Raw genomic sequence first — 25,514 nt, 5'->3', positions numbered from 1 at the left:
GCTTCATCAAGAGAACTCTTTTGACTGCGGTTTCAGTTTTGACGCATTACTGTAATAAAAGCTACTGTCATCACAAGTGTAACACAATGCTTCTCAGTGACTCCAGAACAGGACAGACCAGAAGACTTAAAAAGATTTCTGTGAAATACAGAGTTTGTAAGTCAAAGCCAACAGACAGAGCAAAGGAAAATGTCATAGACTGTACAGCGTTCTTCTTGTAACTATTCTGCTTGACACTTGTTCATCATTTATTTGATGGTAATTACTAATTTTCAATGGCTTCATCTTTTTGAAATAGAAGAGGTGAACAGGCAAAGATTTAGCTGTATGTAAGGACCTGAATGCAAGGATGTCTTCACTTCATGTTACCTTTTTTGGCCAGGCTTTCAAGTACGCAGTGAAAAAGTTGCTAAGAATAGTAATAAGCTCTTACTTTGACAACTGTGCACAGAATTATCTTTGTAAAAAGTATCATCATTCAAAACCGAACACACTAAAACTAAGCATCATTTCCCAACCTGCATAGGGTTAATCTGTACTGAACGTTCAAAGCACTCCACACATTCCCTGAATTCCCGGTTTCGGAGATGAAGGAGGCCTTTGGAACGCTGGGCTCGGGCGCTGCGGTGCCTGGAGAGCTCCCAGGCCTTGTCGTAATACTGGTGGTCTTTAAGAACATCACCAAGCAAACAATATAATCCTGGTGTTTCCTTTTTCTCTAACTCCCGCCTGAGTATTTCTTCCGCCTGTTAAAGAACAAAGAGAAATCAATTCATAATGAGATTATTTATTTTCAGTTACTTACCTACCCAAGCCAATACTGCTTTAGCACCTTGCAATCATCAGTTGAAGACTAAGAAGCAGGGCTAGTGAGGAAATAGTATCTTCATCCAACTCAGCATCAAACATGAAGCCTAGATAGAATTTGGTTCCAAACTGATTTTTAAAAAAAAAACAACAAAAAACCACTTCAAGATCAATATATTATGATGGTTTTTTGTTTAACACACCAAGGCAAAGTAGACCATAAAAAAAAGAAGCGGCTTTCTCCTCTTTTTACATCTTAGGTATGCATTCTGTCCCAAGAGCAAACATCAGTCCTGGACATCAAACCTACACCTACTTCATAGCAATGCAGTATCAGCACCATTAAGGTATCTGCAATCCTAATAGTTTATTATTTGTGTTTTTTTCATTCCCTAATAAGTACTCTTGCAATGACTCTCATTCCCTTTTCTCTAATTGCACTTTTCTGAAAATAGTGATTTCCATTCTATTACATCTAAAGACAAATCCACTTTCATACTGTTGGTTGTAGAAATGCTACTCTTTTACACAAGATACAGAAGTTATAAATTCATGTAGTTATAGATTTATCTAGTTTGAGATAAAATATATTCAATATATATACAACATTATGGAAAAGAAGACACAAGCTGTGTCTCCCAGACATCTATTATGGGTTATAACTAACTTTCAAAAGCTCTTTATCTCAGGGCCACCATCTCGCTTTAACAATAAAATTATTGTTTCTCTTTTAAACAAGAGACAATCTGCTTTCTGTGGCTTTTTGAAAAGACAAATACACTGGGACAGATGATCTCTTGTCTAGATTGAACTCTTACCTCAGTCCCCTGCTGCAAAAATGTAACATATATAATTAAGATCCGTATAATTCTTCTATTAGAAAAGATCTACTTGAAACACCTAAACCAAGAAGGATCCAACACAGCCTACCACAGAATTAAAGTTCAACATTGTAACACGAGTCATTCTTCTATCATATCTAGTTTATCTAAAAGGAAACTTGACATCATCTCTGCATATAAATTATTACTGCTTTCCTTGTTTCTGTAAGAATTGCTTTCTTTGACCTTCAGAAGAACTCTAGAGAAGCAAAATCTCTTACTCCGATTGGTAAAATTCATCAAACCTGTATGAAAATCATCTCTAGAAAAATGCCCTTTTTTTAACTTTGTTTTGAAATATTTAATGCATAGTAATTTTAGCATTCTCATTCTCATTCTTACTATTACTTTTGTTAAATAAAGTAACAGTAAAGTCTACAAATATTTGAGGTGTACAAATGTGAAGAAGGGATGTATTGTTCAGATTCCTAAAATATCTTAAAACCAGCAAAAATGGAATCCCGTTCAGGAGAAAATTGGTGGTTGATTATTAGGAAAATAACTTGATGGTAAGTGCTTTTAAGAAAGCCAAAAAAACTATTACTTAATGTTTAAAGTTAGCCCAGTCAAAGCTCTAGAAAAATCTCATTAAACTAGAAGACCGTACTTACAGAATCATAGAACGGTTTGGGTCAGAAGGGACCTTGAAGATCATCTAGTTCCAATCCCCTTGCCATGGGCAGGGACACCTTACACTAGACCAGGCTGATCAAAGCCCCATCCAGCCTGGCCTTGAACACTTCCAGGGACTTGGTTAAAGTGCAGTGTACTCCCTCTTACCTGCCTCCATTAGTTGCTATGACATATTAATAATAGACCTACAGATTATTTGTTTTCTAGAGCAGAGAGAGCTGTGTGCTTTATTATTGCAGTAATCACATTAGGCACCAAAGGATAAGGTGGATTTGTTTCCCCTTCAGATAAAGAAAGAAGAATGAAATGTTGCTGTGTAAACAGGAGATACAAGGTGAAAAGTGCATTGCATGCTGCTTCTTTGCCACTTCCTCTGCAGAGCACTCCTAAGCTCAGGTTGCTGTTCTGTGGCAATGCCTAGACTGGAAACACAATCATTCACTAATGGTATTACATATTTAAGAGCATAAAAATGTCATGTTCTGGTCTAAGCTTACAAAAATTCATTGCCAACATAAATATTTCAGCACACAGATAAAACAGAGAATTAAATAAGCAGAAGTCTGACTTTTTCTTCATCTGATTAGCTATCTGATCACCTCTTTGGCATGTTGCAAACATTTTTATTACTTAAATCTTTAAAGGCTAGTACAAAGTTCATAACTACAAACTAAAAAAACAACAAAACAAAACCCTGTACTATAAAAACATTTGTCTTCTGCAAGAACAGATAATACTTTAAAAACAGGTTCATTCTGTTTAGGTTTTTGTGGAAAAAAAATAAGTTCCTTTATCCTAACTTTGTAGTAAACTATTTTCAAAAAAGAACATTTGATCTTTGATAAGAACCCTGCTTCTACAAAAACAAATCTTAACAACAAATATTATCAAGAAACATTTTCCACACAGTTCACACAACATACATAAAAAGAAATATAGGAATTTATTATTATCCATTAAACATGTATTAATGATAAATTGGCACATTTTATAACTAAAAGTTATATCTCAATAAGACTTGATACAAAAATTATCCATTAAAACATACCTAAAATGAAACTATGAAGATGTATTTATAATACTGCTTTTACAGAACGGTCTGCACCAGAATGGATGGGATTCAATGCTTAGTTCAAAAGTCACGCTGATTTAAATATGAGAAAGATTTAGGCTCTTATCTTGCCTTCTGGACTACTATGGTTGGCATGGGAATTGAACTGGCAATGCTTCACAAAAATCTCCAATCATTGAAGAGGGGTCTAGTTTAAATATAAGGTGGTGCCTTTTTATTACTCACTACACAGACTCCTGGAAACCAAGTTCAAGATTCATCCTGCATTTGGCTTCCCAACTATAAACTTCCACTTGCCATCCCATCCACGTGTTCCCATGCTTTTATTTTATTTGTTTCCTAAAAGACTCTCCTAGTCTCACTCTTCACAGATCTACCAGTTCTATTATTTGTCAATTCATTCCTTTGCTAGTTCTAAGTATTTCCTAAAAAGCTTTCATTTTTTCTGCTTGCACATTATTTAGTTGGCTACCAGAGCAGTAGCATGAAGAAGCAGAAAGATGAGCATGGATAAAGGTAGCGACAGAACAGGAAAGCTCTTTGGTTTTCATTTCATCTTCCCTGTAACTTCATGCATGACCTTGGGCGAGACATTTACTCTTCTTTCTTAGCTTTGTAGCTACATAGAGGAATGCACACCTGCCTTCTATGACTGTTATGATATGTAGTGGAAGTGAATCCAAGTTCTTGAAGAGTTCATGCACTAATAGTACTACTTCACATCCGGGAAGCAATTCCTGAATTTAAAGGTGAGTTTCTGAGATCTTGCCATATTGTATTTCCTCACTCAAATGTTTTGAGATTATGTGTGTTATGTCACAACAAGAAAAATAACCCTGTAGAACGTGGATTGCCAGAGTATGTTGGTCTAAAACCAGACTGTATGTCATGATGTATACTCTGATGAGATGAAGGAACAGGGATAGGGCTGAAAATAGTGTTGTAAGATGGAATACCCAGCTGATGACAAAAGGCAGATCTCATGCATCTATCAAAGGTCAGCAGCTACTATGCAATAGAGTTCTTGCCAGGGACAAAGACCTCACTTCAAATGGAAGAACTGAAAATTCACATTTCTGGTTCACCCTTTCTTTAGCAGGGAAGTAGTACTGTTTTCAGTTTATTATCCATTTCCAGCGAGGGGGAAGACATCTCTTACACCTTAACCCAATAAAGTTGTATACTGTTAATAATACTCTGGAAATCTCTGGGTCCCCCTCACAGTTAAAAGAAGGAAGAGGGACACTTTTCAACACAAGTCCTCACTACACACATGGAGACGTCTCCTTTTGCAACAAGTCTGTTAGCGGAATACAATGAGTAAACAATGAGAAAGCCACAGCAACTATCAACATACTGTACATCCAAATTTTATAATACTTTTTTAGTTCTTTTTCTGTGCCCTGTTTTGCTCATCCCTTGGCACTCTGTTACTCTTCTGTTGACTCATGTTATAATATTAGCTCCTACTAATTTTGTTCAGGTTATGAAACGAGTGAATATAGAGCCATATCTAGTAACAGTAACAAATCCACAAAAAAGTTTGCTAAACGTTAGTGACATCTTACTCTGCAAAATTTGTACTGCTACAGGGGCCTGTTATAACCAAATGAATTATGTATTTTCCAACTGCATCATGTGGAGCTTCACATGGTCTTATATATTTGCTCTGTTTCTTTATCAGTGGATAATACAAAAGTAGGAGGAAAGAAGATATTACTTGGATGTGTAAGTACTCATCAAACACATTGATATTGTTGATATCAGAATGTTTTATTAGATGTTTCAGTATTTAAATTCAGGTTTCCTACATAAAAGAATTTGTGAGTGAAAAACATACAGAAGTTTATTAAATAGAGTTTGTTCTTTTAGGTACATATATGCTAAGCTCATTAATGATATGAACGTCCATTGACCAACATATTGCTCTAGTAGATTTTCATGCATTCCTACAAGAATAACTACCACATTTAAAAACATAAAACCATTTTTGATAAATATAAGCAGTTCACCCTCTGAATGTTTTTCATTAAGAAGCACGAATAGTCACTCTCCTTGGTGCACAGCTACGTTTCTAATTTTCTGTCTTTTTTGGTTTGAAGCTCCCTTTCTTCCAGCACTACTGTTATTTAGTACTTACATAGCATTTTCTGTTTTTCAAAGCACAGCACAATTCCTCATTTTGAAAGCATTTCTAAGCAGTTTCCTGTGTCAGATATCCTGTCCTATTCTCCGAGTGCCATTTTCATAACTCCCTAAGGGCAGTTTGTGAATGTAACTGGGACAGAATGCATTTCCAGGAAATGGAAAATATTGACCTCTATTTCTCCACTGTACTGAGAAGATTGTGATATTAACATACTATCCCCAAGGCATGCATAATGTGACACAGAATTTGCCAGCAAGACATATCTGTCAGTTTATAATGACCAAAACCTAGGCTTTGATACATGACAATTAGAAAAAACATTTAAGTATGAGACACTCTGCTTTTTTTATATCTCTCTATTCATTAAATTTAAGTTATGTTAAGCATAGTCTTTGTGCTTATGGTGTCATAAAGGCACACATACATTCACATATTTAATGCTACCATATACCAAACAGGGAGAAAGAATGGAAAAAAGAAAAAACATATTTTTGTCTGAAACTGAATATTTCTGAAATCTATATGAATTCTGAAAATTTTGCTTGATAGCCTAATTTCCTGTTACAGCCTTTCTGTGTGAGAGGTTGCACCAGAAAGAGAACACAGCTAAAGTTACATACAAGTAGGCATTGCTTCCAGGTATTATTTTCCAGAATCTTCCTACCATTGTTCTAATAGTATCAGAAAAATAATCAACAATAAGAAGGCTGATACAGCCTGCTACCAGCATTTTTAAACAGTTATGCCACTGACACTTAGAGTGAGGTGCTGGCTTTACCTTGTCTTTGTTTGGCTCTGATCACACATAGTGGTAGCAGTGTTAAAGAAATGATGGAAAAGTTTAGGACAACATCAAAACAGGCTTATCAAAATAAAGTATTTTAATTCTTTTCTCAAATGTTTGATTCTGTAATTTGAATATATTAACATAAAGTAATTAAATACATCAAGCACTGATGTTATTTTATTTAAACTGTTTTTAAAAACTACAGTTACCAGTTTGAAATCGAGTAGGAAAGAAAATTAATATCCTCTCCAGCCAAAGTTTCAAGATCCCATCATGAATGACAGCTACAGCCTTCCTGAAATGGCCACACTACACCTTGCCGTCTACTGGTAATAATTTAATTGTCCTTAAACATTTTCAAGAATCACTATCACAGTCTTCTGGCTTCTCAATTTATTTCTTATTTACCAACTTCTGTTTCATGTGGTTGTTACTCCAAATAGTTTTTTTGGCATTCACCGGTTATGACAAGTTCATACACCATGTGTCTACTTTTCCTAAGCAGACTTTGCTCATGATACCCTTGTAGGAGTGTCATTAGTGACAGCTAAAGCCAAACAGTCCCTCCTCCTTCAGATGCTATTTCAAGACAGGATCTCAGCTGTATAAAACATTTTTCTTACCTTTCCATGTTGTCCTGCTCTTTCATAGCAGATTACTGCATCTTCCCACATTTCCAGTTCCTCAAATATTTGTAAGGCAGAGCTGGTGCACCCCAGGTCAAAGAGTAAACTTGCAAGCTGACGCTGAAAGATAAGACATTCCAGGTAACTGAAAGTAGGTAAGTAAATACTATTTACATTTTTAAAAGTTGTTAGAGGCATTTCTGACATCAACAGCAAGGAGCAAACGGAAAATACAGAATTATACTTTTCTGCCCAAAAGAACAATTAAACTTCAAGCTGGAACCTCAGTGTATATACTTCAAAACCCCCCCACCAATTGAATAATAATTGTTGTGATTTGAACAATTTAACAATATAACACAAAAATGGAAATGGGCATGGCAAGAATGAATTGACAGAGATGAATTTCCAGCCCTTAAATGAGGCACACGGCCCATGCGGCTGGAGAACAGCTGCTGCAGGACGTTGGGAATGCTAAGAGTGGGAAACAGAGGCTGAAGTAGGGAACTAAAGCCACTTCTAGCAATGCTTTGTCATAGTAATATATACCTGTGGAAAAAGAGAGAAAGGCTCTGAAACAATTTTGTTCGGTACTTGTGAGAAATCTCTGTCCCAAGCAGCTACTGCCAAAGGGTGTTAGTTTTTAGCCAAATCAATATTGTATTTGAGTTCAGGTTCAACTCCCTAGTTGAATTTTCCCCACAGTTAAGCCAGCCTCTTTGTTATTTCAAATTCAGCAATTATTTCAGTGTACTTATGAAAATAAATGAGTTATCTTTTCAATTTAAAATCAAACAAGGCATGATTTCATGACTTTGAAAAGTTGTCTTTGGTCTTTATTTTTAAAGAGGAGATTAAAATTGCAAATAGGTTTTCACTTTGGAAGAAAGGGTAATTTATTTAATGCGTATGACAGATATACAATTAGGTTTGCAAAAATAGATGGGAGCATCCTGTATAAGGGCAGCTATCTATGCTGTGAGATCCCATACAGTTAACCTCTGCAGTGGTTTTGGTGATCCTGAATGGACTGTCTGAAATTCTCCACAGATGCAATGGACCTCTCTTTATTGACTTGGGTTCAGCATCTGTTACAAATCCAAGGAGTTACTATAGGGGAACAGTAACTGGTAGTAAAAAAAAATAAATTAACAATTGGCTATACCTCTTTGATGTAAATATGTAACAAACTCTGAAAACCTCTTTGTTAGCTTGACATTAATCACTTAGGAAAAACCAACATTTGTTAGTATCTAGAACTAAATCTCATTAATGTTTAATTAAATTTACTCAGAGTTAAATTTGGTAAAACATATATAGGCAATGTGTCTTCATTACTATGACTAGAAGACTGCAACCATCTTTCACTATAAATCTCTATCTCAGCATTTCTATCTTGGGCTTGGAAAACTGGCTTTGATTGAAAATGCCACTCTGACAACCGGAAATGAAAACCACATTTGATACTTTTATTTGAAGTGCCTCTTGAAAGGTTACGTAGAATAACTTGAGAATGCTTGGAGAAGATATGATTGGTTAAAACAACATGTGCTGAGATTAGAAATCAAACCCGAATAAAACACCATTAAAAGTAAACAACATGAATACCTTTGGAGGTATGAAATGTAAACAGTTTTCTTGAGTTTGTTAAATACAGAATCATCAGATAACACTTTATTGTGTAGATTTCTGTTCTAGAAAGTCAAGATAAACAATGTAGTTATGGGTAAAAAAAATCCTGTCAGCACTAGTAAAAAGGGGAATATCTCAAAAAAAAAAAAAAAGAACAACTCAAGTTGTTCTTCAGTGTACTATTGACTCCTAAATTTGGTTGCTTTCATCATGATCCACTTCCTGAAGTGAACTTTAAAAGAAACAAAGATAAAAGTAACTATCATTAGTAAACCAGTAATAAATAGTAAGGCAGTGGCAAGATTATTTTAATAGGAGACACAAGTTGGAAGCTTGTAAGTTTTAGTCTATTATCCATTGGAGGGAAAAGGAAAGTAAAGAAGAATTGCACTAACAAGCAATTACTTCTGTGCATGACAGAACAAGACATCTGAAAGCAAAACGCTGTAGAACCTGATTTCTCTCTAGAAAAAGCTGGTGTGGGTTAGGTTATGTCTTTATTTCTACAGTATTTCAACTCAAAGTCATATCATGCTCTCTTGACTTTGGAGTGATGCAGTATCAAAAATAAGATAGACTTTTAAGAAAAGCTTGAAATGAGATTGTTTCACACCTGTATGGCCCAACGTGGAGGCACTTGACAACAGTAGAAAACCTTCATGCGTTCAGATGCCGACGTACTCGCATTTTCAAACTGGTCTGCAAGTGCCTGTAAACGCAAAGTATATCCTGATTTAGTATTTACTTAGATTTAATATACTTAAAAAAATCCCATAAATTCAAAGCATTACAAATTTTAGGCAATCTTTACATATTGGAGAAATTATAATCAAGATAACACTGAATGCCAGTAAACTTACACTATAATATGCTACAAGCCTTTTTATTACCCCACGTAAGAAAATATAATAAACAGTTATGTAAAAACCCTTTATCACAGGCAATAATAGATAAAAAAAACTTTGAAGATATTCCAATTTCAAAGTGCATGTAACGGGAATAAGAATCAGATTTACAATGTCAAACAAATACTTGCAGAGTTAAACTGCATCATATATTAAAGTGACTTTGCCTAATGCATTTCAATCCTTTAGCTAGTTTTCCCCTATGATAAAATTGATGTACTTTAGGCATGACATTTCCTATTAAAAAGACAAACATATTATAGTGGACCATGGTTTTGGAAACACAATTCTAATACAGAATAAATTATTGTGACTTGGCATACAATTCAATTCAGGCTATTTATTTTTCTTTTGGTGGAGCTCTGGATTGTTGAAATGTTTTGTTCTGAAGCTCTTTGAAAGAGAATGGTAACTTTCACATAGCAAAACTGCACCACTAAGTTTTTCTCTGAAAACCCACTATGAAGTGATGCCTTAAGGTCCATCTGTTTTTTTGATTTTTCTAATTTTTATAAGTTTTATAAATAGTTATACAGTAGAAGTAGATTTAGAAGCAGCAGCACTTTTTCCCTTACTCTTAGCATAGTAACTACACACATTCCCCAACCCTCTTACCCCCATTCCCCATATCAATATCCCCTGAATTCCAGTAGAAATGTTTAGTCTCTCTTTAAGATAGGCCTCTTCTGTTTGAGGATATCTAATCCTGGCCTGAACCGCAAGAATACAGTCAAAAACTGGGTGAACGTGCGCCTCCTGTGCCCTGAAGAAGATGGAGATTGATGAAGAAGGCATCTCAGAGACCCCAGCCCCAATTCCCAAGGGGCATGACTGAGGGTGGACCAGGGTAAAAGTCAAAGGGTGGAAGAACCTCGGATTGGACAAGCAGTATTATAAATTGTAACATCGGTAACAGAGGGGCACACGTGCATCTTGTAAACTTTATGCCTAGGCACAAATTAAATCCTTTCCTTATCTCACCTTCAAAACTAATTTACCTCGGAGTTTTTTCTCCCTGAATTTTCTTTTAGGCAGCAGAAGTTATTTAAATCAAAATTCAATAGCAAGAAAAATACAGTATTAAAGGAGGCTATAGCCAGAAAGTTGGTTGGACATTTTAAGAGAAGAGAGAAACTCTCTTCAAATGCCAGTCATCACTAAGCTAGCAAATAGAAGGCCACAGGTATAAATAAAAGAATATTAAGCTACTTGCTTTCACATGATTAACTTACCAAAGACTTGCTTATAACTCAAAGACTTATAGAAGGAGCTAGACAGGTTGTCAGAATTTTCTGAGCTTTCTGTAAGTGAATGCAAAGATTCCCAAGCAAAAGGAAAAAAATGTACAGGATCACTTCTCTCTCTCTCTCTCTCTTTCTAAATTCAACTGTTGGCTACCCAATCTATATTAATAATGCTAATGATAGCTGTCTAAAATCAATTACGTGATTTAAACTGCTAAGCATCTTGTAACTGCTATTGATGTTTATGGGATTTACTAAGTGGTTTCATGCTTTTAATAAGGAAAAAAATCAGAACACACAGCAATAATTGAGGCTTTAAATCCACGCTTAACCTCCCAATTTTAAATACTAATATTTAAAATATTCAATCTTATTCACATTCTTTTTCATAAAATTATCTCCAGAGACCTATTTCTCAAGATTATCTAGAAACCCATGGCAAGAAAATGGCTAAGGTGTATTTGTAGTAAGGAAAAAGACAGACTAACAAAATCACATTCCTTTAAGCAGTTTCAGGCAATCCAAAAGGAGTTAGATTAAAATAAAACTTTTAAAGTAATATTATTTAATTACAGATTTCACTTGAACACAAACTACATAAAAAATGATATTTTTCTTTTTTAGTTCTGCTGAAATGTTCTAGTGCTATGCAGAAGCACATTTTTCTACACTCTGTTGCAACAAAAATTAAACTGAAAAATCATCCAATTCCTTGGGGAATTATTTTATGAGACCAGACAAAGTAGTAAAATAAAGTTGAAAAATTTAAAAATAATAACCACTCTAAGCCTCAGCAAAGCCAGAAAATCCTAAATACATCCTGCAGAACAATGTTTTTGAGGAGACCAGGAGATGGAAGGCAAAAAATGTTTTAAGTCAATCAAAATGTTTTGTTCTTGTTTTAGCTTTTTGCCCCCCCCTTTTTAAATTTCTATTGTTGCAAAAGAAAAACTGAAATTCAAAGAAAAATTTTTTTTAAAAGCAATGTATTTTATTGGAAAATTTGTGGCCATACCTTTTTTACACTTCACAAGCAGAAAAGCCTTATGTAAGTGACATGTTGTAGGAGAATATGACTTAACAAGTAGAATTCTCCCTCTTCCCAAAACAAGTACTCTGTTCAGAGTTCTAACAAAAACTGAAAGTGTAGGTAGAATATATGAATATTACACATTCCTTAAAAAGAGTAAGTGGCAATGAATTTAGAAGCCATTAAAATCCATGCACTCTCTAATAGGTTAAAAAAAAGCTCTGACAGTTCATCCTACTAATGAAGTATAGAAAATAAGTTATTAAAAAATTGAATTCTATGTTTCTGAATTATGCTTGAAGAGATAAAATTTGTGTTGTATAGTGGCAAGAAAACGAAAATCCTAACATTATTGCACAGCTAATATCTTATCATAGAACAATAAATCAATACAATCAACAAGAGAGCACTGCCAAGTGAGCATTCTTTTCCATTAATAACCTTCAACATAAATACCATGTAATAAAAACCCTACATAAATACAAAATACTTGCAACAGTCAGATGTAAGATTTTGTGCCTTAGTTTAACTTAAGACTCAAACTCCTGCCTTAAAAGTTGTTAAAAAGAAATACAGCAGAAACTAACTAAAATTCACAACTCTACATGATACATCAGTTCTTCCATATGCAACATTTAAAAACATTTAACTTCACAGATCTCTCTCCCACCATGTAACACACCCTTTTCCCAAGGCTTGAGCTGTCAGAGATAACGAGTCCTTAAGTCAAAAATCACAGTAGAGAGATACAATTAATCCAGTCTGGAAACAACAAAACCAGATAGTTTTGATGGAATTATATATCATTAGCAAAGATCACATTATTGCCACATGAAGGCAGGAAAAGTCATTCTTGAAAGGATAATTCATTCTCGCCACCTCATACTCTGGTACGAGATTAAGTAGTACAATAGGTATTGCCTGTTTGGGATGTTAATTTGAAATGATCACATTAGCATTTTTATTATTTTTCTGATCAACTTCAGTCTAATCATTTTCCTAATCAAACTCAGCTGGTTGAAGTCCATGATTAAAGTACATGAAGTTTGTAAAGGATTTTTCCCACCGTGGATGTCATTCCCATACATTCATTGCCACTGTACATCCTTGCTTTGCTTCTATGTTCAACATACATGTAACACCACTAAGTGGTCCTAATGACAAAATATCAGCTTTGATTTTTGAGTCTGACTAAATTTCAGTCTCTTCATCCAGTCCATTATCTTCAGTGGCTGACAGAGTTAGATCTTTTTTCTTTTTAGCCAGTCCCTATCTCTGTATTTAATCTCTGAAAATACTATTATACCCTCAAGGTTTCTCAGAGTTGTCGTTTTCTATGACATAACGCCATTTGATTTTTCAATCTACTTACAGTACAGCTTTTAAATTTGTTATTCATCCAACTGGTCTGAAATCCTTCCCACAAGATTTTGTCCTGTTTGTTAAAATATAATTTTCAGGTCCGTTTGGATCTGAGGTAAATAAATGGCAGACTTTCCCATCCCTCTTTCTATTTTTAATCTGTTTATTCCAGATGAAATAGTTTACTTATTTAAAAAATGCCCCTTACTATGTAAACCTGTAACTATATGCAAACATTTTTCCCATACATTTCACTTGAAGGATCTCCTGATTCAAGCTTATTTAGGGAAAAATTCACCCCCAAACCAAACAAAAAAAGCCCCAAACGCCTGTCTTTTGAAAAAAGCAATATACTAATTACTTATCAAAAACTTCTTGGAAACAGCATAAGACCTTTTTGCTTGTGCAGCAACTATTTAATTTCATCTGGATCTCTCACCTCAAGAACACTGAGGATAGGCCTACTCATATCCAAACCTAATATTGCTAATACTGCTAGCCGCAATAAAACATCTTCCTCAAAACAGTCTTGACTTATAGACAGCATTTTATTCATGCTATTTCAACTCACTTTCTCCCAGGTTTTCATATCAGTAACACACTGCACCAATTTTCCCTTTACCTATGTTTTTCAGCAAGAACATTTCCAGTTTTCGTGTTCCAGTCACAAGTCTTCCATCACATTTCTTTCATCTGCACAACTGCTTGTTTCACAGATGGTGTCAATCATCATAGCTTGTTTATTTTGTTTTCCTGTCTTGTCCCACTGCTAAGCAGGTATCCAGCTGTTTCCCACCAACCACACCCTATTTAAAAACATTTTACTACTTTAGTACCTGATTACTTGCTATGCATTTACCAGTACCACTATCTCTACCCTTGTTAGCATATTATATTCCCTCCTGCCCTTTGATTTCTCCTGGAATATTTGACATTCCTCTTTATTTGTGATTTTATAGGCAGAATGATTAGACAAGTTTTTCTAGTCTTCTGCTTCTGTCTAGAGATCTTGTCAGCCTGCCAGAACCAATCCCTAATTAATAGCTCTGGGACTGCAGTGGAGATCATCCACCAAAGAGTCCTTTCCACATGAAAGCTCACAACAGCCATAAACCACAATGTTTCTCTATCACCTAATCTCAGCCAACGTGGTGACTGTGGCATTATCTTGTTCTGCTCTTGCTTTCCTCTAATCAACCCTAAGATGCCCCACTTCTTACCTGTTTTTACCATATCTGACATGGGTTTAGCTTGATCTATGCCAAAGGAAACTTATACTGTCATGTGTTCCACTTTCCCACCATCGCCATGGTCCAGCATGTACTACCCAAATAGTACCTTAATGCCCAGCAGAGAGAAGAGGAAGAATGGAAAAGTACCTTTCAGGCTTTTCTAATATGTAAACTCCAGACACATTTTCATGATACTCTTGTGATCCTCAGGTCCTTTTTCTTGAATTTCTCCCAAGTCTGAAGACTCCTTCTGAAAATCCCACAAATCAGCCTGAATAACCACTCTGCCTAAATAACTGTTTCCATTTTCCTTGACCTTCTATTTCTGTACATTACCTCTGTATGATTTATAAGCAGAAAGTTGATGTCACAACTCTACTGCTCGTGTAGTCTAGCTGTTCCTATAGGTACTTATACAACCTATATATCATTCTAAGTGCCAAAGTAAGGACACCAGCTTTGGGACTGCCTGGCTGGATCTTGGCTTATGGGTCAGCCACAGAAGCGCCTGATGGCCTGATGACACACTTGTAATTGTTTGACTGCTTGGAAGAAAGATGTTTGGAGACAAAGGGGCCAAGAGATAAAAACACACCTGTAGGGAAAACAATCCTACTGTCTCCTCTCATCATTACCATGATTTCTAACAATTTAGCAGGTGTTTAGCCCCAAGTGAACTTAGCTCACCTATGTTATTTACTCAAGAACAATGTAGAAGTAAGCTTTGTAAAAATAACAGCAACTACATGTGTAACTCTGGTTGTAGAATTACAAAGGTCTTACTTTATTCATAAGCTTATTTTAAAAATTGTAAATAAATAGGAAAAATCAAAAAGCTCATTTGATTTCCTACCACAGAACCTGGTCTCACAGATAGAGTTTCTACTGCTTAGTATTAATGAAACAAAAAGTGGGCATTTTTAAAGTTTATGCAACAATAAGTTCTTGTGAACCCTGTAATACTTACAGATGTCTGTAAAACTGCCAAAGATACATTGTTAAATTAATTCAAACTTTCACACAGCTTAAGACTTAATTCTAAATGCTTTAAAATATTTACTTCTGGAGGTTGTGATATTAAAATACTTGTCTAACAGAAAACCTAAATAATTCTTGAAGCTTTAAAGCATTAATTGGCTTTATTATTTTTTAAATTGTCCTCTGTCAAATTACATTTTCTAACAATAAAGCCTGAAAAATGCTGCACAAGAAAGTACTACACCCCAGTTTAATTTGGGATGTATTACGCCAGGAACTGCCACAGCCTTGTTCCACAACAGTTGACTTGGAAATACATAAATACGGAAAATTACAAATAAAAGCTGCATTATATCCCTGAAGAAAACATATATAAACAGTGTCTAAAATTCAGAAACTGTATACATACTAGAAAACAGGTGACAAATATAGATAATTAAATATGCAGAATAGTTAGGATTTTCTAAATTTTCTTTCATGCGAATTAGATCAGATATTCCAAGCTTTTCTAAAGTACTATAACTATTTTAGTACCTTGTGGATATGTAATTGGATCTTCAGTTACACTCCTTTGGTAATCTTACTTTTAAAAAAGTGTAAACCTCCATATTTACATTTCAAGCAACAATCTTGTTTCAACAGCTCTTTGTCAAACCAAGAGCTCCTGCAACCAAGACCACTGGGACAAACTGAGGCATACATGGACTTCTAAAATCCAGTGGTCAAAATACTTAAACTACCAGTGAAGCAATGCCAGAAACTATGAAATAATAAAACCAGCTTTCATATAACAATGCAGTGAAGTTTTGCTTAATGGGAGAGAATAATTTCTGGTCTAGCCTAAACCTCATGACAGAGATTATGACCAAATAGTGATTACTTTATTGATTGTCAAATTTATCATCAGAGAAATAGATATAAACCCAGTTCATTTGGACATATTACATTCAACCACTATTCAAAACAGCACTTTGACATTTCAGACAGGACTTTGTTGCTTGGAAACTAAAATGACTTAAGGGAAATAATGAGCTATCCTTTTAAAAGCTCACAGATTATATATTTCTGTTAAATGATGAAAATCTCTGAATAGTCAAGAATTAAGGCATCCAAACACACAACATAAACTATTAAGCAAGGATGTATTTCAACATCAAGAAGAAACCTCCCACTCATTTATCTAATTTTCAAAGGAGAATTATGACATTAAATACTTGAGGAAAATTTATTACACTGATCACTATTATAAACTATGATTTCTGATTCATGTAAACTCAAAATGACCATTTTTCACATTGTGCAAAGATGCCAAGATGAAGAGCTCTACTTACTGGAGATTTTACATTATTCACATTCTCAGGAGGATAAAAATGTTCTGTGAGAACTCTGCAAGAAGTTCAGTGCTTAAAAGGACAAAAATCTTACCCTCTTTTTTACACCTCATTAAAATACAAGTCTTGGGATCATTAAAATCTTGTAGCCTTGAAGACTTGTGTTTTGCTCCCTTTGCAAAGTCACCCTTTCAGTGTTTCTTCCATTATTGCTTGTTAGGATTGTCCTCAAATGGTGTGTGCACTTAAACCACCCAGAGGACCATGTATCACACTGTTCTCTAGGAACTAACAAGTGGCTTGAAATTTGTTAAAGCTAACTTGACAGTGTTGTATAGCACTGACTGCCTAACCTGTATTGCAAATGAAGGGCTACAGAGTGCCTGGAACACAGGAATTGCAAAGATGTCTGGATGCTTCACAGAGAGAACCCAGAAACAAGGTAATGCAACTCTGGAACCATAGAAACAAGCAGTGCTTGAAACAAAATTAACTGAAACATTCAAGGAGAAGACTCTAGGATGCAAGTTTCCAAACCTAAGTCTATTTGCACTGAAAGAAGTGTTTTAACTACTTTGCTCAATGCTTTGGTAAAAAATTCTTGATTGTATTTAACCACTACGCTGAAAGAAATCACAATGTCCAGTGACCCAGGTTATTCATTTTTTTAAAAAAAGACACAAGAAAATGGCTCCAGTTTCTAGCAGCTTTACGTACAGAAGGAAAAGCACTGATTGCCTTTAACTGAAATGAAACCAGAAATTTTCTATGCATATTATCTCAAATTAGCATAATCCCTTTTTAAACAACAGACTAATTCCCTAGCTAATACTTTGCTTTTTTTTCCCTTCCCACCCTAGACTAGACACAGAAATCTATCTGATCTGTAAAAATAAGACGTTCTTGTACTGGATTCAGCACTACTCACCACACAGTAATCTCCTAGCAGCTTATTTTGATGGATTCTTCAGTTAAGGGCGTAAGTACTAATAGCATGCATACAGAACATGGATTCTCCACTACTATCTCCTATTTCCTTATCCCCCTCAATAGCTAAAGAAATTTGGCATCAGCAATTCCTCACCAAACACTTTTAAGTTTCTGGGCTGAGAAGAATGGCAGTAGAGGCTTTTTCAGGACAGCCATCTCTGTGGCCTCTGTGCACAGGGTTGATTTCATTGTTAGCACCTGGCATCAACCTGAGAATAACACAATATTCTCTCCAAGATAGATTACAACTACAGAATTTTCTAACATGTTTCAAGTTTGATGCATTTAAGGCTGTTATTCCCTTTAAAAGCATAATCAAGTTAACTTCTTTAAAACAAAGGTCGTGTCCATTTTTCAACAAAGGAGGAACTTGCTTGTCACCTAAGCTCTGACTGTTCTTCTACCAGGAACGATCTGTTCTGTTGTACTGTGATCTTTCCTACCATATACCAGACATTTGCATTTTGCTTGTGGTAAATTGTGCAATAGTGTGTGTATATATACACAAGCGATTAAAAAAAAAAAAAAAAAAAGAGACACTGCCTGTAAGTAGCAGAAAAAGCCTCACTCAAGCTTTATCGCAAAACATAAATAAACATACTATTAATAAATATTACAAAAAACCTTTTATATGGAGAAAATTTAGAACTTAGGAATTAGATGGTAATTTCTGAAGAATGTAAACAACAAATACTTAAAGAATTTTAGAGCAAAAGTTCTTAAGACCTTGTTATTAATTGCAAGCATGCAAACGTTTTCAGCTTCCTCCTACCTATATGTAGTGACTGGATGGTATTTGGTTACACAAATAGATTAATCAAAGAAAAAAACACAGCACAAACCAAAATCCACTGATGTAAGTTAGTGAATTTTTTTACTGGCAGTCACACCAAGTATAATTGGTTCATGTTACTAAGATTTCCTTAGATTCCTGGAAAGAGGAAAAAGAATATTGTCTACTCTTATCTAGACACCTATAACCTGAAACCATAGATATTCAGCTGCTTTAATTGCTCTTTTTGCAGTAATAGAAATAGCCAATTTATATATATATAATTTTTTTTTTTACACCTGCAAAGTGCTCTTTTACTGATACCTGTTTTTCAAATATTTTCATACAGTTGAAAAATCTCAAGAACATCTTTAATTATTTAGTGAAAGGGACAGGAGTATGAAGAGAAATTCAGTTACTTTTGTCCTGAATTGAATCAGAATGTCTCAGATAACATCTTAGGACACCCACTGTTTTCTCACAAAAAAAATATCTTTTTCCTAAGAATAGCTTCCCTATGCAGTGAAACCTTGCCCAATACCCAGTAGTTTCTGTTGAAAAATTACTTGGCAGGAAATACACATTCTTCCAGTAGCTGAGCCTGACCCAACAACCATACAGTGTATGATGGTAAGTCCATTAGAAATATGACACACAGGCAAAGTGTTTAAACTTTAGCTATCTCAAAGAAAGGCAGTCACATATAAAGAAGAAGTCTGTTTTCAATATATGTATTTTCTTGAAAGACACCCAATCCAGTTCTTCACATGTTCCTGGAAAGCTCTCTATACATCTGGGAAAAACAAACGGCCCTCTTTATCATTCTCTGTTAATGACTGATCTACTCACCAAAGAGAAAAAATAAACATCTTCAGCAACAACTGGTTTGAAATCAGTTCAATTTCCAGTGAAAATGAAAACACTCTAAATGCATTAAATATTCCATGCCTGATTGAACGACATATTAAAATAGAAGCATATCAAGCTACCCTGAAGACTCAGTTCTTTTTTAAAAAAGGAAGAATCCACAAAAACACAGTTCTTTCCACAATCATATAGCAGTCTTTGGTGTAGCATGTTTGGTACATAACCAATTAAAAAAACAGACCAAAATAGAATTTTCACTGAGTTGGACAAAGTCTTATGGTCTGTGCTGGTCACACACACCAAACAGGTTGAGAGACAGAGATTGGACAACAAAGGATCTTCTGCTTCTTCACAAAAGGACTGGACTCAGCATACTAAAAATCATGCCCAACAAAACCAGGGGCTGTAGAAACAAAGGGACATCAGTGCAACATGTACATCGTTTAATCTGTTGACAGTCTTCAATTACTTAACTGAGGACAATCAGCTGCAAGTTCTAATAGTACCAATCTTGCACTGGAGGCAATTTTCTTGCAGATCTTCAGGATGAGGTAGCAGGCTGCTGCCAAAGCAACAGCACTTTGCTTTCAGTCACCCTGAATTATTTGAAGTACTCTAACCTGAGCCAGAGAAGAGTACTGAAGGACAAATTAACTCTTTCACTGTCAGTTGCCACCACCTAGTTTCTGCTACCGTTTTTTTCTAGGAGAGAGAAGAACATGAGCCAGGAGTCTCAGCCTGCACCCCTCGTGGAGAACCAGAGGGAAGAAGGCAGAGTTCAGACCAGAGGAAATGGCAAGATGCAGCTTGGGAGCTCCTGAAATAGTTTAAGATCACACTATAATTTGGCATTTTAGATCTTTTAAGTGCCTGAACTTGCAACATTATTAATGGCCTCAGCTTGCGTGCATTTCACACAGAGGAAAATGGAAAAAAGCAGAAATGTTCTGTGGTAGAATCATTTACTACATGTTTCTATTTCTAGGCAACTTCAATGTTTGCACAGATCAGTATCTGGAAAAATGGGCAGGTATAGCATGTCAACGTGCATAACAGCTACAAACAATAATATTTATGCCACTTAAAAATCTAGTTCAGGCATGGTAGGTCATATTGCTTACAAAAACATCTCCACATCTGTCAGAATGCTCAAGTCTTATCTCAAAACTACAGCACTATCATTTACAATATTCAGACAGACAGTAACACTATGAAGAAATTGGATAACTGCAAAAGCAAATGGAAATACTAAAAAGAGCCAATATCTTATCATTATAGAACTCTCCATACATCTCCATTTGAATCAATGGCCCTTAAATCAGTTTGGAAAGTTCAGAAGCCAAATATATTCCTCAATTCATAACTATAACTGGAACAAGAACTAAATTAGTTGAATTGGGCCAGAAAAATCAGTTCTCCTACATCCAGCACACACTATAGCAAAATTTGACTCTAGTACGATAGTTTCTAATCAACTGATTCTTTACATAGTGGATTCCCAAAATTTTCTACCTCTGAACATTTAGAAACCACAACAGTCACCATATTAAATATATTTTTCTAACCATCCGACCGACCTGATCTGTGCAGTCCTCACTCCCCACTGCAGCATCACAGTTACAAACTAATTTTGAAGCATGAACATTTTCACTTTTGGAATTAGTTCATGTTTTTGTAAATGATACAATCATTTAATCAAGAATAACATTTTCCCTTGTTATTTACACAATAGTCCATTCTTTTCTATTTTATCTTTTCCGCAAGCATTGTTTTCCTTCACTATTTCTACATTTATCTTGTAGGGATTTGTCACCAGTTTAATGACTTTTTTACAAATCCCTTCACCTGACTTTGTGTGAATCCATATTCTCAAGGTCAAAGATTACAAATCCACATCTTATACTTCATAGTTTTGCTGCAGAAACTGATCTGCTGAAATCTTACCAGTGTTCAAGAAACAAATTTTCTAAAGCATTCTCCTTGATTATGTCTGCTATTGACCTACATAATAAAAGTGAAATGCTTCCAATGTACTGTTCTCAGACTATACTCCGATTTAGCTATAAAACACTTTCTTGCCCCTAAACACTTGAGAGTAATTCTTTTCAGTTTTTATCAAATTTCCAACTGAAAATCTCCTTTGACAATAAACACATTGGCTTCCCTTAAAATCAGAGCTTGTATGGTGACCTGAGGAAGTAAAATATTTTTGTATCAAAAGAAAAGTTCTTCTGACAGACCATTCATTCTTTATTGAGTATATAAAGACAAGAGCAAGGTCCACTAGTTATTGGGGCTTAGTAAGCTGGCTTTGACTTATTACCTTTTCCAACTTTTGCAAATATTAGAGAACCACTATTTCCATATTCATTCACTTTTAATACTTTTAAAACTAAAAGCAGTTTCCAGTCTCATTTCCTGCAATGGTTAAAGCAGCCCTAAAATACCTTCTAATGGAAGAATTTTTCAGAACAATGCTGGATCACTTTCAAAATATTAAAAAACACACAGATATAAACACTTCTATCAATAACATTTGTCTCATTGTTACTGTACTACTTCCCAGCAATTGTTTTGGACATCTTTGTTTCATTTCATTAAATAAGAAGGTGCTATTCATGCATGACTATGAATTAGTCTTTCAGGCCTGAATTCATCCTCTGTGTTTTGCAGGACAGTTCACCATGGCCTTGGAACTTCTTGAACTACAATAATCAATGCATTTAGTGCCTTCTCATCATGTTGAAAAACTCATGCATTTGGCAGGCTTTGCAGGGCAAGACTCCTTGGAGAAAACAGATGACAAAGAGAACTGCTTTGTTTCACTTAACTGACTTAATTTCTTTCCTGTAATAAACTGATTACCACTACTGAATGATAACTGCAAAACCATCATGGTGAGGGCATTTTATACTTGCTCTGCATGTATTTTTATTGGTATGGAAAATTATTAAAATGTGAAAAGAATGCGAAATTCATTCTGTTTGTCTTAACTTAGCTTTCAAAAAGCCATTTTATGGAGTAGTTTCCATATTTTTAATAGACTACTACCCTTATCAAACAAAATATGCATACGCATTTGTGTCATTGAAGGTGAAGCATAATTAACCAGAGAGAACTATTATAAATTTATGCAATTTCAATTAATATACTATTTCAATCAGCAAATAATTTTGGTGGGGTTTTGTTTGTTTCACTTTTTTGGTTGGGTTTTTTTAATTTGCATCTTCTGTTCTCTTCCTTTAAAAGATTAATTTTCACCAGCAATGAGAATCAGACTGTCCTTCTATTATACATAGCCTTATTTCTATGTCTCTTTTTAAAATCATAAGGATTCAATGTAAACATGTTTAAGACAAGTATCTTTAGCATAAAATTCCTGGGCTATTTTAAATTTAAATGTTAGAGAATGATAAATGGCACTTCTTCCTGTCCTAAATAAAGACATTAACTCGCCCTTGTTTTAAGACTTTTCTAGATGGAAATGGAAGTGTGATTAGCAAATAAAGCAAATGTACATAATGATCCAAATTAAGTAGATTATAGGCCTTGTAACCAAAATGCCACTATCAAAATAAGTTTTGCATTTACAATTTGCTCCTTTCTTATAGATATCTTAGAAATACATAGATTCTGATTACACATTAAAATTAGTAGAAAAAAATCAGTGTTTTAGTCCTAATTTTATAGAGCAAACACAAAAAACATGCCTTCTTGTCCTATCAGCTCCCAAGGAGTTTCTCAATTCTGAATAAACTAGATCTTGAGCTATAAAAAACCCCACACCTTTGCACCTGCATAGCTGCTTTACCCTTTCAACATACTCTCATTCCAGATACTTCATTGGTGATTTTTAACAGATCATTCATCCAATTGTCTTTAAACCTCAGCATCAAAACATGTCCTGCTGGTATATTAACTGAGATTACTGATTCTGAGTGCAGTTTAAAACATTTTGTAATGAAATATCTAAACATTAATTGAACGTATCAATTTTTCTGTACCTGAGCTTATGTCTTAACTGTGTTATCACTTGGACTTTAAAACTTTGCTGTTCTACAGGGTAGTGACTGCGTAATCAATAGAGATACTGAATGTATAAAAAGATATCAACATTTTTAAGGATTCAACATTCAACAATTCAGCTAAATTATCAATTTTAAACAGTTATTCTACACTTCCTATTCTATTAAAAAAAAAAAATCATTTATCACTCCTTGGTGACCTTATTTCAGAAAGTGAGCATTTAGAAAAATTACACTTGTTTTACTGCCTAACTCTAGTAGACCTTTTATCTAAAAGGTTGTCCAGTGTAATTCATTGGTAAACCAGTTAAAGCTGTTTCATTTTTTCTATTTTATATGTTGGAAAACTGGAAAGCTACTGTTTATACAACATTTCCCAGTCTTTTTTCTTTATGATACTCTGGCAATTCATTCTTCTCCACTCTATTACTACCTTGTCCTCAGGCAAACAAATTAACTCTTCCCTTTAAACTTATTCCTTAAGTATCCCCTACATTTTTAAGCAAGATCATAATCCAAAGTCATTCAAATTGCAATGATTTCAAATTCCAAAACTACTGAGGAAGAAACTACCTCTTGAATCTAATGGACTGGTTTCACTCATACAATCTCTTTGATGAGAGGAAAGAGAGAAAAAATTGTCAGGCATCTATACAAAAGAATTTGAGGTACTGGACTACCAATAATATTTAATTTTTGCATAACTCAAGGTGAACTTTTAGGATGCAAGATGATGCTGACAGTTTTAAGGAAGTATGCCGGGGCAGAAGTTGATTAACGTACTGAAAGAGTGCACATCCGTATTTTTTCAAAATGAGTCACATACTAGATTCTTAAAGTGGATGTTTTGGTTTATTATATCAGGTGCCACAAATGTATATTTCACTTCGAAAACAACTAAGAAACAAATATTCACTTAGGTTGTCAGAGTAATTTTACTAAAAAAAGCTTCAATTTCCTTACAATAGGGTTTTTGCAGCTGGGTGGGGAAGAAAAGCACACAAGAGGAAATGAGTCCAACAATCCCAAATGAAATATAAAGCATTTTGATATCAAAATTAGCACAAAAGAGGTCAAGGTCATGAGTAGAAGATAACTGGATTCAGGAGCGCCTTACATAATATTTCCTTTCTGTTCAAAACTGAGAGCCAAGCAGTGTACCAGGCAATTCAGAGCATCCCAATGCAACTGCCCTTCGGAATGTTTAGTCAAGCACTACCACGTAAAGAAGCAGGGTAAAACAAATGATGTCTCTAATAGCACAGCAGTGTTACTGACTTTCAAAATTATGAGCTTACCCTTCTAGACAAATATTGAACCCAAAGTTACAGAGTGTCAGTGCCTAGGATATGGGTTTCAATGTTAAAACCTGTTAATGACTTAAGCGCCCACTTAGAGAAGACAATAATAATGGCCAGTCTTCGCGAACGAAGATCTGGGGAAAGGTCTTTTACCTTTCCAGCCTGCGCAATGGATTTTTTAGGTGAGACACAGCCTGCGCTGAACTGAGCCCACCCTTTAATCCTAAGGTTCATCTGCCGGGGCCAAGCAAGCTTGGACAATGGCAGTGAGGTCCTCAGGACGTAGGTTTGTTTAGAGTGACCTTCTCATAGATGGATGGCCTCACAGGGCTAACGGGTTCCATCTGCCCGGGAGACCGAGGAGTCAAACCCCGGTTGCAGCAGTGAGAGTCCTGCATGCTAACCACTAGGCCACCAGGGAGAGAAGACAAAATCTTCAGAAAAGTACTAGGTATATTTTATGATCTTTATGCCATTTACACTTATTTTTTACTTAATGTTACCTATTTGAAATATAATTTTATAGTTATTGCATTATCCTTATCAAGCAAGTGTACCTTCTTGAATGTTTTAGTTTTCAAAGAAGAAGCTCTTTCACCTGTTGATTGTTACTTCTATGATTTTTCAAAAGGTGTAAGCAGAACTCCCCCTAAGGTCTGTAGAAGCTAGATTTACAAGCTTACTTGTGAAAGATGGATTTAAAACACGACCACTCATTTTCTGTTGCAAAAGCAAGAATATTGGTATCATCCATCAATTCAACATAATAGCTCTACATTAAAAATTAGTTCAGATACAGGCTAGCCTATCTGGCTTTCAGGGAAAGAACATTCCCATTTTCACACAAGCATCATGCCCCCTTTTTAGTATGCCTACAGGTTATTTATTTG

The 25,514-nt window shown here is 35.0% G+C and overlaps 1 protein-coding gene across 1 annotated transcript in view; it reads right to left on the bottom strand.

Annotated features, from left to right (window-relative positions):
* Positions 1-25,514, bottom strand: part of TTC27 (tetratricopeptide repeat domain 27) — a 132,329-nt gene that overhangs the window by 26,388 nt on the left and 80,427 nt on the right. The window contains exons 11-13 of the mRNA XM_027682098.1: positions 9,201-9,296; positions 6,953-7,075; positions 519-746 (exon numbers count right to left, since the gene is read on the bottom strand). Of these exons, the coding sequence (XP_027537899.1) occupies positions 519-746; positions 6,953-7,075; positions 9,201-9,296 (447 nt within the window). The remainder of the gene's footprint in view (positions 1-518; positions 747-6,952; positions 7,076-9,200; positions 9,297-25,514) is intronic.

The sequence above is a fragment of the Neopelma chrysocephalum genome, unplaced genomic scaffold, assembly GCF_003984885.1.
Source record: "Neopelma chrysocephalum unplaced genomic scaffold, ASM398488v2 Primary Assembly neopelma1_61c, whole genome shotgun sequence".
NCBI classification, from domain to species: domain Eukaryota; kingdom Metazoa; phylum Chordata; class Aves; order Passeriformes; family Pipridae; genus Neopelma; species Neopelma chrysocephalum.
This window is presented reverse-complemented; position numbering and strand designations above follow the sequence as displayed.